At 40.4% G+C, this 15,153-nt stretch overlaps 1 protein-coding gene across 1 annotated transcript in view; it reads left to right on the top strand.

Moving 5' to 3' along the window:
• The window catches only part of pdlim4 (PDZ and LIM domain 4), a 61,534-nt gene extending 46,676 nt beyond the window's left edge, over positions 1–14,858 (top strand). The window contains exons 6-7 of the mRNA XM_050040555.1: positions 8,666–8,804; positions 11,545–14,858. Of these exons, the coding sequence (XP_049896512.1) occupies positions 8,666–8,804; positions 11,545–11,749 (344 nt within the window). The 3' untranslated portion in view covers positions 11,750–14,858. The remainder of the gene's footprint in view (positions 1–8,665; positions 8,805–11,544) is intronic.
• The last annotated feature ends 295 nt before the right edge of the window (positions 14,859–15,153 follow it).

Raw genomic sequence — 15,153 nt, 5'->3', positions numbered from 1 at the left:
AAGTGGTAAAACTTGGCATTGATCCACAGCCTCAGACGGATGAGCTCAAGCCTGCCGTGTGCACAGGCTCAGTTGGTAGGCTATACTATATTTTCACATTTTTAACAATGGAATTTAAAAGTTTTGATTTTTATTGATAACCTACATTTACCAACAACAAAAAGACTACATTTAGCACCAAAAAATATGTAAAAAAAAATAAATAAATAAATAAAAAAATTTAAAAAATATGTAAATTTAAAAAAAAGTATATCGAATACCAAATTTTCATAACGAATACCTACCCATAGAAACGAATATTTTAATATCCGAATATTTGGGTACAGCCCTACAAAACAGCAATCAATAGTGTTGTCTTTTGCCGGCGTAACCCTGAGAAGCGATCAAAAAGGAGCAGAGTCATACTAGCAGAAGACATGATGCCCATGAACACTGTGGAGAAAGACTTTGTTCAAGAAATTAATTAAAGTGCTAGACTGCAGGTGTGAGCTCCCAAGCAGGAAATCATTTTCTCAAACTGCTCTGCCCCAGCTTTACGAGGAGTGTTGTTGGGAAGCTGGAAAATCATTTGGTTTGTTCTGGTGTCAAACATTATCAGGATACTTTTCAAACTCGCAGCGTTATCAAATCATAAATTGTGATAAATATCTATATTGATCAATACAGGGAAAATTATTATGATAATATTTTTTGCCATACCGCCCAGCCCTAGTACAAACTGAGACAGCTACAATGTGGCGAGCATCAGGGTATGCCTGTGTGAATCTGTGCAATTCTTACAAAGTATTTTCTAAAGTCAGATACTTTTGGTTGAAGTCTCTGAGTAAATATTTCCTCCTGTATAAATCAGACTCGTGGTTCCAGCCAAAGGAACATCTTGCCTTGCTCAGGCAGCTCCCCTCTCACTGTTTTGATCTGCTCTGTCTTACTGGCATAGTTTTCCTTTTATAGAAAGACAGTGAGTTTCAGGGATGGAGAGGAAGCGTGTGAGAGAGAGTGCGCGTAAACAGGAGAAAGCAAGAGACGGAGGGAGCAGGAGAAAGATGAAGAGCTTTAAATAGCTCACACACGGATGAACAGGGGAGGGAAGTTTTGGTTTGGTAATTTACTGCAAAAACAACTTCACAAAGGGCAATAAAGTGAGAAATACAGTTTTCCTGTCTGCCTTCTGACCGCTCAGCATTCCAGCTTTTGAGGAGGAGTCATGTGATGCTGACAGCAGCAGAGGAGAGCTAATCCTCTGAACTAAAACATTCTTTTCAGGTTCCATGTTTACCACTAAAGCAGGGCTAATGTTGTGAAAGTCGTAGTTATGGGCCAAGTGTTGGTATGTCAAAGCGGAAATAGCCTGGACCTCAGAGCAGTGGGCTTATGAACTGTTAGCACGGATTCTCTGTGATGAATGTTTTTCTCAACCTCAGGAACACTGAGGCGTCCTTGAGAAAAGACCCTTAATCCTTATTACTATTAGTGGAGTGTTACCAGCTGTGAATGTATAAATCTGCAGTGTCAGAGTCAGCACGGATAGTCAGTAATGTTTTCCATAGGTAAATAATGGTTTTTAATATATGTATGGTATGTGTTTTTGCTCACAGTCATTCATGTGAACTCTGAATTCTCAGTTAAATTGGAGAATATATATCTATAGCTATAATATATATCTATATCTTCAGTTAAGAGGTGGGGAGACAGTTAAAATCTTTCATGAATCAGGAGTTGATTTCCTCCAAAATGTTTACACAAGCTGCCACAGCGACCATAGATTACATTGAGCCAACTAAACATTTTTAGGGCTGACCAACTTTTAAGACAAACAACCTACTTGAAGTAACCGCTAGCCTAGCAACATCAAGGCTACATCCATCCATCCATTTTCATTATCTGGGGCCAGGTCGCGGGGGCAACGACCAAGCAAAGCACCCCAGATGTCTCTTTCTCCAGCAACGCTTTCCAGCTCCTCCTGGGGGACCCCAAGGCGCTCCTAGGCCAGGTGAGATATGTAGTCCCTCCAGCGTGTTCTGGGTCTGCCCCGGGGCCTCCTACCAGTGGGACGTGCCCAGAACACCTCAAACAGGAGGCACCCAGGAGGCATCCTGATCAGATGCCCGAACCACCTCAACTGACCCCTTCCAACACAAAAAAGCTCCGTTCACATGTCCGAGCTCCTTACCCTATCTCCAAGGCTGCGCCCAGCCACCCCACGGAGGAAACTCATTTCAGCCCAGAGTTCATGACCATACGTGAGGGTTGGGACGTAGATGGACCAGTAAATCGAAAGCTTTGCGCAGCGCCCGCATCACTGCACAGGCTGCACCCAACCGCCGATCCATCTCACGCTCCATTCTTCCCTCACTCGCATCATCAAGGCTACAAATGACCCATAATGCAGAACTCTCTGTCGGAGCTGGCTAGTGTAACTGTCTTACACTGTCTTATGTTCAGGCCAAAAGGGTATGATATTAGAAAAAATATAGCCAAAACGATCTTCTGAAACCCAGAATAATAGCATAATAATGCTGTGTGTCATATCCTTGATGTAGGTGATACGACCCTGACTTATTTGAAAATTAATTTTTAAGAATGAATAAGTAAAACGTCAATACATAATGTACACTGGAAGGACATACTGTATTGGTCAAATATGGGTCAATGCATAGAATAAAGTCACTGACATGGAAAAGCCTCAGTTTGTCATAATTCAAAATAAATCAGTCACTGATTTTACTTAAGATTATTATCTCAGGACAAGAGTAAAGTCTTCCCGCTTGGTTACCCTATCTCTGCATCTACCTTTGATGTGAGAGCTGACAGGATAATCCACAGCACAAGGAACAACGCTGACTGCTCCTGCAGTGAGACCTGGAGCGAGGCCAGAGCATACTGTTTCCTTAATTTAGCACTTACCGTTACACTCAAAGCAACGAAAGAGAGGTAGAGCTAAAGAAAGGGGGTTGGGGGGAGAGAGTCACTGGTGATGGATTAAAGAGATTTAAAGGGGACGCCTTTTGTCTGCTGTCTTTCAGTTTGGGAGACTGACAGGTTGACTGACAGGCTAAGCCCCCGATGAAACAGAAAGACACGTCAAGTTTACATTGGGATCATTTTAAAAGCTACCTGTCTCTCTGTTGGTGTTTGTCATTTAATCTGTGTGAGAGTGTGAAATCCTGCCACAGATGTTGCTAAAGTTTCCCCCTCTGTTGTTTTTTAATAGTCCAATAAAGAAGAAACAAGTCAGATTAACAATTGCAAACGTTCTACTCTCAGGTTAAAGTCAAATCATCCTGTTTTCCGATGCATACCTTTCCGTCAGGCTTTTAAATCACAGTAGTTGGTCCCCTTTTGAAGGCGAAAGCCCCTGCAGAGGCCATGTTGACTTTCAGGGGCTTTTAAAGTTAAAGCAAACAAGAGTGTCAGTTTACCCAGGATTCCTCAGACTCTGCCATGATTGGATGGCAGTGTGGATGGAAGAGGGGTGGAGTGACTGCGAAATACTGGTGTTAAGTTGTGTTTGAAGCAATACTACCTAAGGTTTGTAGATGATAGAAAGTTGCACCTGTTGTTTCAGGTCTGTTTATTCCATAGCATGGTTTGCATGGTTTTATTTCGTTAGGGTCTGGACTTTACTTATGAGAGGAGGAGGTGGCTGGGGTTGTTTATTTTATCTTGACCAGCCCTGGAGGTACATATATTTTTCTTTGAGCCTCCCTGAGTAACTGGGGGAGAATGCATGACCTTCCCTCCCCCATAAATAACCATGTTTTTGTGGATTCACCCCAAACAAAGGTATGGAGCCAATGCAACGAGCAAACAGAACAGAGGGCTTCTGAGTTGAAATAAATACAAAATACAACCATTTAAAGTTTGATGTCCCTCCCCTAAGCCAAATCAAAAAACATAACTCCCTCCCTAATGCTTAAAACAATTGTTTAAAGTGCCTCCCCTATTACAAGTAACAAACAGTACCTTATATGTTAACAAATAAGCCTTTACGGACAGAACTGTTTCTGTATGATAAAAAGAAATGCACAGTCATTAAGCTTGTTTACTGTTGAGTGTGAAGACTTTTCTGTTGCTGATGAGATTTATTTTTTATTTTCACTTTAATTAATTTGAGTGAATTTAGTGGGAGGACAGACAGAAGATGACGTGAAGGGGGAGTGTTTCTTTAACAGCTGGAAAAGGAAATAAACAAAATTCCAGTGATCCCTCTGAAACCTCATCCATTCCTTAAAATCCAGGGTTATTTGTTGAAAGAATTTCCTGAAAAATATCCCATTCCTAACCATTCTTTACATTATGTGTTTCCAATAAAGTGGCTTTACTGTACATCAGCTTGCCGGGGGTGTGTTTTCAGCAGATAGCTCGTCACAATATGATGAATGATGGTCACAAAACGCAGTTTCAGTGCATGTGAAGTCCTCAGGAGGGAGGCAGGCTGTGTCCTGTCTCAGAGTAAGACCACCATCACCGCTGTGTAGAGAATTTAGTAGTAGAATTTGTCACTTTTATCTTGCCTCAAAGGTTTAATGAGATTTTAAATGAATGTATCTTTTATTTTATTTGAACAATCTGATTAGAATCGTCTGTATTTGGGACCAACACAAATACATCAGTCATGTCCTCCCGTGACGTTCTGTGGAAAAATAGAGGGAGCATTCCACTGAAATTGTTGTTCCACAGGGATCAAGTGAGAGCTGAAAAGATACAAGATTTAAAGCCCTCGCAAGATTTCTAGTCCAGTGGGGGTAAACATGCGATGCCAGTGGTGAGGAGCTTAACCATCTGTTGGCACAGGGGAGTTGTTGTTTTGACAGCACTATAGACTAGCAGCCATTATAGCTTTTCATTTCATTTGCTTCTCTATAAATGCACAAAACACGCCCATCATTAGCTCCCAGTGCCAAAAGTGAAGTCATTGTTTTATATGAGTGAACTACAGTGGAGAAACATTGAAGTGCTCGGTTTAGAGTGATCTGAAACAAACAAAAACAAAAATAAATCTGTAGTTTTACTTCATATTATCAATTTTGTCAATTTTGTCAGCACTTTCTGTCTGTTTTCCAGCATTTTTCTTAAATGTTTATCCTCTCTGAGTGCATGTGTGGCCCCAGAAATTAAAAAGTTTGCCTTTTGAAACATTTCAGCTGAACATTATCCCATTTTTCGATGATCCTTCTTGTCATGTAATCTTGATAAAACCCTTTTTAAACCCCTTGGAGCAAAAACAAATGAAGTTTTGTTTTGTTTTTGCCATTGTTGAAAAGTTGATACCATGTGCCATAATAGCTGTCTGAAATGATATTATTACAGCTGTTTATTTATCTTTCGACACTGTGATTCCCTTAAATTCCCCGAGGCCTCACATTCTGCACTTGACAGGTTTGAGTTAGGACGGGGGCTGTTTTACAGTACGCCTGGTTGATATTAGTCACAGTGAAGGACGCACATTGTGCCGTAAATGTTGCGTGTGGTGAGATATGTGTTGTAATGGGCTGACCTGTCACTATGTGTCAAATAAAATATGGTGTCTGTCTGGCTGCATTTGGTTTAAAAAAAAAAAAAAAAAGATCAGGGCCAAAGTAGTCTGGCTATTTAAAAAATGTCGAAGCAAGACTAAACAAGCACTCATTCATTCTGCTTTTTGTATCTATTCCTGACTGTGGTCTGAGGACTTTTATTAGTCAACCTCCCCCTCTGTGAGAAAGTCACCAGAGTGCTGCACATAAAAGGTTTTCCATTAGAGTGAATCATTAGCTAATAGAGACATTAATCCCAGAAATAACATACCCAGCAGCTAATGTCAGCTCTTAAACACACCATGGAGCAGTCAGAGGCTAACTGTGACTTGTGCTTTCAGTCAGGTGCCTGATGCGAGTTAATTAGACTGTGGTTAGTGGCAGTGATAGGTGGCCTGTTGGCCTGAATAGACTCTGCTGGCACATCATCAGTAAAGGGAAGTCATTTAATGCAGTTCACGGCTGTGCCCCACTGATCTACCCTCTACCCCTGGTGCACTCGTAACCACCACAGTGGCTCCAGATATCCAGCACTAAGTATGTCCCTTTCATGCATTCCAGCCAGGCATAACTAAACGCTTGATGATTGGATTTGATCGCTCTTAATAAAAAATGCTATTCATGGGAAAGCAGCAACCTTTAGTTTTAAATATAGACTTTTTATGTAACATTATTGCATCACATGTGGTGCTGGTGTAGCTGGTTGAGTTGGCTTTATACTTAACACTGTCTTAAAAAAGCAACAGAGCAATATCTGTGCTAAATTTGATTTTAAGGTGTTGTCATTTTTCATTTGGCCAGATATTTACATTCAACTAAGATGATGTGTTTAACTGCTGTCTACTTTATGATGAATGTCATCGCAACCTCATCTTGTGTCGTTCACAGTTACCGTGTGATTGTAGCATATCGGCGCGATGGTTAAAGATTGATGATGTAACATGGGATGTTTTCCTCGCCAAGTGTCTATCCAGGCTGACTGATGAATTCCTACTAGGAAGTGGCACTTTAGACTCTTGAACGGAGCACACAGGAAGGAGCGAGAGACACAGAGAGGTCAAAGACAGGGGAAGGTGTATGAGAGGGAGGACGACAAGAAGAAGTTCAGGGACACGGAGTATCCTCTTATGAGTTAACACAGATTTTTTATTCTGTGGCTAAAACGATACTTAAATGTGCTTTGCAAAGCATTTTCACATCAATGAATCATTACACTTGGATGTATTTCATGAAAGTGAAAGCATAAATCTCTTCTAAATCATCACATGTGGACAAATGCAATGGAGAGGCTGGGGAAGAGGAAAAGTGGCAACATCCTGTTTGTGAAATCAGCAACACGGCTAATGTGAAATATGATCTTAAGTCACATGAACATTAACTCTAACCATGCAACGACCTCTAACAGAAGATAGCCTGCAATTTGTCGTAAGTATGATGCAGTAATGCAGCATTACAGGCAAAGTGACAAAGACAAATGGAGTTGCCTGAACTATTTGAACTCCTTTTAATACTTAATGGTGTCCTTCCATGAGAACTATGTCTTTGAGTTTGACACAATGTACAAGCAATGCACGTATGGCATGAATATAACAATACAGGAACACAGAGAAACTTTAATTATTTTGCCTTATTAATTTACAATTTTATTATTATTATTATTATTATTTATTTTTATTTTTGTTGTTTGCGTATTGTTATTATTATTACAATAAACATTACACATGAAAAATTAACATGGCTAACTTTAGCTAGCTAACTACATTTTTACCTATGTGCATCTTACTTCCATGTTTTTAAAAGCAGAGATCTCAGTGGGTTTTTTTTTGTTTGTTTGTTTTAGGAGACACAGCAAGCTCTTGATCACGTAACAGTTCTCCTTTTTACATTTTGATATAAAAAGTGTCACACAAGCCAGATGTGGCCTGGGATGGTCGCCAGAAACTGCCTCTTGCTCTGGGTTTTGTACAGTCATCATTGCATCATAAGCCCCTTTCTCACTGCCCTTTCAAGGCAGGAATTTCGCGTGGTTATTCCACCTCCAGGTTCTGTATAAAAGGTACAGTCGTGGAATGGGATGACAGAGTTGTCTCGCCTTTAATCGGAGGTAGTAACAGTGCTGAAAGAAGGTCTGTATTAAGCCAGCAGGACAGGATCATGGGAGGCACGGGTGTTTCAGTTTGACAATGTGTTATGTGTTTGACTGACCGTGGGAGATTAAAAAGCAGTTAGCGGCTTACTCAGGGAAGAAGAATAGCAGCCAAAACTGTACAAGGTGCGTGAGCTCATTACCCTCCAAGCAGAGGATGAGATCAGTCGCCATATCACAGGAACAGTGAATGATTGTTATTACCACGTTAAGCCATTGTTATTGTTTATAAAGGGCTGCTGATGTGTAAGTTGTGTCACACACTAGAGGCCGATGCTGTCGTGTTCCATGTCATGCCCATCAAGCCTCCCTGGATGCCAGCATGCTGCCCAAAGTCACACACTGGGTCTGTGTGATGCCGCCGTTGTTTGATTCTGCGTAAAAATGCAAAGCTGGCAAAAAGAAGGAACTTCATACTGACCTTATAGCAGGATCTCTGTGTAAAAAGGGTCTATAGTGAAAAAGCAGATGGTGCTTCTTTGTCTTCCAGGCAGCTGGCAACTTGGCATCTGCAGTAGAGGTGCTCCTTGCATGCTCTCCCCCCTACACTCATTGTAGTAAAGGTTGTAAATGTGGCAAATGTAGTGAAGTAAACAGTAGATTACTGGCTTAAGATATACTGCAGTAAAGAGTAGAGGTACAGATTTGAAAAAAGGAAAATGGATAGTACTGATTTCTTTTTAAAAAAATGTTTTTATTTATGTGCGTAACTTGTAATATTTACCACCCTGTCATGCTCTTGTCTACTTTTTCTTAGTATGTGAAAGTCACACACTCTCGTGACCCTGCATGGCTTTTTGCCTTTTACCATACAAGCACTACCTGGAAACTAGTGGCCCCTGGAGCATGGGTTACCTGGGTTACCAGAGGCCCTGTTCATATTATGCCAGTGCCTGGTATTCAGTTGTGCATACGCTTATTTGTAGGGTCTGTCTTGTGAATGGTTTATGGTGCAGTTTCCAAAGATCCTGTACTTATTCTGTGGTTGTTTTGTCATTTCTAGGTGTGTCCCCAACAGAGAGAATGAGAAACTTAAAGTCTCCAATCAGGTCTCCAATTCCTAAACTGGGAAGCCCTGTCCCCAGCCCCATGTCCGGTCTGCAGAAGTTACCCCAGTGCACACGCTGCTGTAATGGCATTGTGTAAGTATTGTGGTTTATTTATTATGTATGTGATCGTGTCTCATTGGTCAGAGACCCTTTTAAAGAAGCCTGTAAATCTTTTTTTTTTTTGGTCTTAAGGTGTAAAGAACACTCAATGCAACCAAAATGTTTGTTTTATAAATATTTAAAAGTATTAATTTGCTTTCGTTTTCAACACTAAGGGATAATGTCACTCTATAATTTAAAGTATTACATACCCCAGCATGAAACTTAATGGTTTTAAAAGTTAGGGTTACTGTGGTCTGCAATTACAGACTACGGAAGATGCAGTAAATACGATGCTGAAAATATGAATGATTTATTATCAGATAGACTATTTTAATCGCCATCTGGAAATTATTTGTCTCTGTCTGGTTTTATTGCTCCGCCTGTGGTCATAAAGTTTAAAAGTTGAGCTGTGTGAGGTGAGTAAAGGTTCCTTCCTGACTCTGAAACAAAGAGGTTAAACTTGTGCAGATCTACCTGCACCAACAGGCCTTTAACAAGTACTCAGGAAAAGCTTTTCCCATTTATCATTTTAATGATTAAACCAAGCCGTCCTCCACACCCTTTCCCACGCACATGCACAAAAACAAACTTGCGCTAAACATCGAACGTGAGCACTCACACATACACCTTTCTGCCAAAGTATCCACATGCACCGGTAATCCCCCCCTCTATAAAAGCAGCTGCAGGTAAGCAGTGATGTCATCGGCTTACTTTACTCGTTAACAAGGGGACATTGTAGGAGCTTGCGGGGCACAATAAGGCTGTTATGACCTGGGAGCATTTTACAGCTTTTAAACAAGTGTAGAGCACTGTGTCAAGAGTTTATCCAGCAAGTCGTGTGGTTAGATGGCGAAGGCGGTTAAAAAAAGAAGCGGGCTATGACTGAATGGTTGCTGGCCCGAATCCCCAGTCCAGAAGGGAAAGTCTTATTGGGATCAGTGAATGAACAACGCCCTGACAACTGCCGTCACTGTGTGACTGAGTGAAGCAGTGAACTTCCACATGCAACAGTATTCATCAGTAGCCAGCAAAATAAACATGTACTACTAAGCTCCCAGGTGTGACAGTATGAATGTGTGTGACCTCCTGTACACCTAAAACTCCTCTCAGGATGTGCTCTCAGAAAACCTTTCTAAAATATGATGAAATATATTCAAATACCTGCATGGTGCTATAAAGTATGATAATTATTGATTTGCATAGATAATGACAACTGTGAGTCAGTCAGAAGCATTTCATCATCACTCACTTCCTTTTAAAGTGTCCTGATATTTTGTCCTCTGCGATGATGGCACCTCCCTAAAAACTGCTTACACTTATCCTTTTAAGGCACTCCGCATATTGCAGTTTGTGTCATTGCATCATTTTCCAGTCATGCTTTCATGCATTTTTATCCTTCTTAGTACTCTATAGTGTTCCATTGATGCATACTGGGAAAATGTCTGCTCTCTTACACTACATATAAGGCTGTGTTCCTCCTGCACAGCGTTAATAAAAACACAGTCCAGATTCTGACGCAGGATCCGGCAGAAAACAATCCCAAGAGAAACCACAAGAGGAATATATGAGAAATAGATAATAAATAGAAATCTGTTGGCACTAAGCATGCATGTAAGTCTGCGGATCCTCAGGCTAGACATGGGATTAAGGGCAGAAAACTGTCACACAATACCATTGAAAGGATTAATCAAAACCTTGACATGGCTTCTTTAAATTAATTTATTTTAATCTAAAGTATCATACAGTGCGATAAACAAGTCCAGCCTTATGTGCTGCTCTGTCAAGAGCATCATACTTGGTAAAATAATGGGAAATAATGTTTGGAAAAAGTGTCCTACAGCACATGGAGCAGACTAGTTAAAGGTCCAGTGTGGAGGATTTAGGGGCATCTATTGGCAGAAATTGTATATAATATTTTTATTAGTTTATAATCACCTGAAAATAAGAACTGTTGTGCTTTTGTTACCTTAGAATGAGCCGTTTATATCTACATAGGGAATGGGTCCCCTCCCAGAGAGTCCGCCATGTTGTTTGACAGTAGCCCAGAACGGACAAATCAGCCACTGGCTTTAGATGGTGTTTTTGTGTTTTCATTTCAGCCATCATAGTTCTCCTATGTGCTTGGCACACAAAATACATTTCAGTTCTGCAACCTCACTGCTAGATGACACTAAACCCTACATGCTGGACCTTTAAATCCTGGGTCTTTAGATCAATGGTTCCTAACTGGTAGGTTGTGGTCCAAAAGTGGGTTGCGGGTCCATTCTGAATGAACCATAAGTGTCAACTGTGTAAAAAAAAAAAAAACACACTTTAAATTGAAGTACAGTGAATTTCTGGCACAGAGCTTTTAATTTGAAGTGTCGTTTCCTGCTGTAGAGTGAGCGACTAACAGACAGCTTCTTGACAGAGACAGAAAACTAGCTCAACGACATGGCCAAACACAAGTTTGACGCTGAATACATTAAACTGTGATGACTTTAAACTAATCACTAAGGAGAAATCTGGATCCCATGGCTGGACCAGTTGGGAACCGCTGCTTTAGATCATGATCAACACCAAGCAAAACTCTTTGGGACAAGCAGGCAGAGTATAGGATCAAAGGGGAAAGGCTTGGACCTATGCTAGCACCAAACCAGTCTGTTTCATGTCTTTTTGTCTCACTAAATTGTTTTTCATTTTGTGGTCACCCTCTGCTTCATTTCTAACAATCTTTTATCTCCCCCTCCAGTGGCACCATCGTGAAGGCCAGAGACAAGCTGTACCACCCCGAGTGCTTTATGTGCGATGACTGCGGCATCAACCTCAAGCAGAGAGGCTACTTCTTCATTGAGGACAATCTGTACTGTGAGACCCACGCCAAGGCACGCGTCCAGCCCCCAGAGGGTTACGACGTTGTTGCTGTTTACCCCAACTCCAAGGTGGAGCTCGTCTGAGACGGAGAAGAAGCTGGCTATACTCTAATATAACTGGGAAACTAAAATCTGGGAGAAGGGGCTACTGAGTATCGTGGCCTACATTTATCAGGCTCTGTCAAGCAGGAATGCCGATCTTGGATCAGTTTTGCCTTTGAGAGAGCCCTATGAAATGTGTGTTTCAGTGATCCAAGATCAGCATGTCTCCACTGACAGTCTTGATAAATGGGTATATTGAGCGCCTGAAATATGTTGACAGATATCAGAAATACTCAAACCCATTACAAAGCTGACATTATATGTCCCACCTTTACAGCCCTCATCTCTCAATCAGTGTTTACATTGTCTTCATCTGAGTAAAAAATATTGAAGCAGTTAAGGTCATGTTCAGATATGACCTTGAAATCCACATAACAAGCACAGAATATTACCAGAATGAGTAACACATGAGTTTAATACCAGCATAATATTCAACGTCCCATGACAACCCTCACTCAAGCCTTAAAATAACTACACTAGTGTGTGTGTGTGTGTGTGATATGGGTTATCACAAGAGAATTTTAAGTTGATTGGTGTAATGAACTTTGCAGAGAACTCAGTGGTTTTTCTACCTTCTATTTTTTCATTTAACTATTATAAGGACAGTTTCCCATGCAGCAAAGCACACTACAAGTCAGCCAAATGATGTGTTGTTTTAGTTTCGGTAAAGGGTTTAAAGGTTTCAGTGTATTTTTAACTATGTTACAGTTACACATTATACTCCTGTTGCAGATGGACTTCTGCATTTTGTAATTTACATCTATACAGTTCATTTTTCAGACTTTCTATGTTCATTTCTACAAACATTTCTGTTTGACAGATACTTTTTCTGCCTACTTTTCAGTTATGGGAAACAATAAGCAATAATTCATTATAAGCAGATCTCTTAACAAGTGTAATTGTGAGTTTCTGGAATGTGTTTCAGTATGCCTTGGTGAATGGGGTTACCGAACTATAAGTTATAGTAAACGCCTCCGTATGCAGCTATCAAAGCACTTCCGTCTGAAATGTAAATAAAACCCAGCAGGTGACATCCTCAGAGTCATGTGACGAACTACACTCTTAGAAATAAGGGTTCCAAAAGGGTTCTTACTGAGACTAATGCTTCAGTTGAAAGTTGAATAAGGGTTCTTTGTAAGACTAAGGGTTTCATTAAGGTGCCTTTTTATCCAAAGAACCCTTTTTGAAAGAAAGACTTCTTCAAGGACTGTTGAAAGATCCTTATACTCAAATCTGGAATCCCCATAATCAACTCATTTTACTTGTGTTCTGCCATAGTGGATATCTTCACCATCTTTTTATGCCATACAATATGGCATGGTCTGGCGAAATCCATTTTTCATGTGTACCCAGTACTTGGAGTTTTGTAATCAGTTCCAATTTGGAACCCAGTTTTGGTTCCCAACCCTGCACCACTGAAATAGTAAGGGCTATAGTAGTTGTGATCTCACGAAATCTCCACCCCCTAAAAACATGATTATGAACCCTGACGGTTGTGGGTTGTGCTCGACCACATCAGCCCAAGGCAGATGGACGCAGTTCCTTTGGCCCCCAGACTAACCTGTTTAACTAAAACCATCATTAGTGGGAGAAAGATTTATGGGAAATGTAGTCAGTTACTGTTTTTAGAGCCTTGCTTGGCGAGTTCTTGGTAAAACCCTTGGAATATAATAGGGTTTTCAGTAGAAACCCTTGGGTGGGTTCTTGTTAGCACCCTTAGAAGGTTCTGTACCCCAAGAGAGGTTTCTGGGTGGAACCATTATACTATAGAAAGGGTCTCTGTAGAACCTCTCATAGGGATTTCTGCATGGAAGCTTTCACAGATGGTTCTAGGTATAACCCTTATGGGGACAAGCTGAAGAACCTCTATGCTTTTAGGTAACAACTTTATTTCTAAGAGTGTATAGAACATTGTTAAAATCAGTTAAAAGAATTTCTCCCAGATGTAATCACAACAACCTCAATTTATAAACAGCTAATTGCAAGAAACGAGACTTTAATGATGACATGATTTCGCCTAATGCAGTGCATGCAAGCATTGATGACATTTTGATACACATCCACACAAGATTGTAACTGAAGTGCTCTCCAGCACCTGACTGTGAGAGGAATTTCAACTCTCACTCATGTTCACACTGAAGAATTCCAGTTCATAAAAACAAGAGCACGGGGTTCACGGGGTCTGTTTATCAAAAACACTCCATTTTGACACCAATATGCTCTTCGCCTCGCATGACAACTTTTAAAAAATGGTCATGTGCGTTTGAGACTGGAGACACAGCCGTGGAAAACTGTCCACAGCCTTCAACATGTGGGAGTAATATTCACCTTGTTTAGCTTTTTGGAGCCACAACATAGATACATTACAGTTCCTCTTTGGGAGAGAGAAAAAGACAGAAGTTGGAGGGATGCATAGCTGTATTCCCCTCCTACTATAAACTCAGATTGTCTGCTCACAGCCAAGTCCATGAAGCAAATGAAATATACTTCTACATTTCCTCAGAGAGAGGGGGAACACGAAGGGAGGGAGACGAGAAAGAGAAATGACAGGACAGCATGTATTTTATTTTCTTGACAGAAATTCTTTGTGGAAGAAAGAAGCGTGTCATTATGACTCCAGTATGTGGCCATTAGTCTTGGCTTATTGTGAATAGTGAAGTAAAGTGGTTGGAGAAGAGTGATCGTATTCTTAATTATAGAAATGTTTCTAACAAAACTACTTTTTTTTATTTGAAATGAGAAAATAAATTTTGCAGTGCTCGTTCTTTTCTAGATATCAACGGTGATGTGTAGCTGCTGGTATGCCATCTATACTAGTTATCTTGTAAATTATGTGAAAATTATATTGCTACCACGTTTCTTTGGTATTGTACATATTTGTTTAATCGTGATTCCTTTAACATACAGTGCGTAACATGTTACACACGTGCCTTTGCATACCCTTTGTCTTTAAAATGATTTCCTTGACACAAATCTTCTTCTTGTGTTTAACTTATTGTTCTACCAACACGTTTTTGTTTTTGTTTTGTTTTTTGTTCTGGAGCTTCTTTGTTTCTAGGATCTAAATAAAATAAGAAGTGCATTACCATGACACAGTTGTTTCCTTTCTTTACTGGTCCTAACTGCAGGATTTCGGAGCTGCACAGTGAAAAACACAGGGGATTCAATTTGTCTTGACAAGGCATTTTTTTCCTTAACATGAGATGAAGTGTGTTTTTGAACTTAAGATGAGCAGCCACACTGCTAAAACAGTTCTCTCAAAATCCAGGGTGTGAGGTAATACACACAGTCTGCATGTGATCATTAAAGTAGAACTAGTGGGGCCTGTCTCTGGACATAGTATAAATTAAACCAGGAGTAAGGCTAATCCTTGTTTTAAAAGTGGC

This window comes from Epinephelus moara, chromosome 3 (genome assembly GCF_006386435.1).
Source record: "Epinephelus moara isolate mb chromosome 3, YSFRI_EMoa_1.0, whole genome shotgun sequence".
Lineage (NCBI taxonomy): Eukaryota > Metazoa > Chordata > Actinopteri > Perciformes > Serranidae > Epinephelus > Epinephelus moara.
The sequence above is the reverse complement of the archived record's forward strand: the minus strand, read 5'-3'. Positions and strand labels throughout refer to the sequence as shown.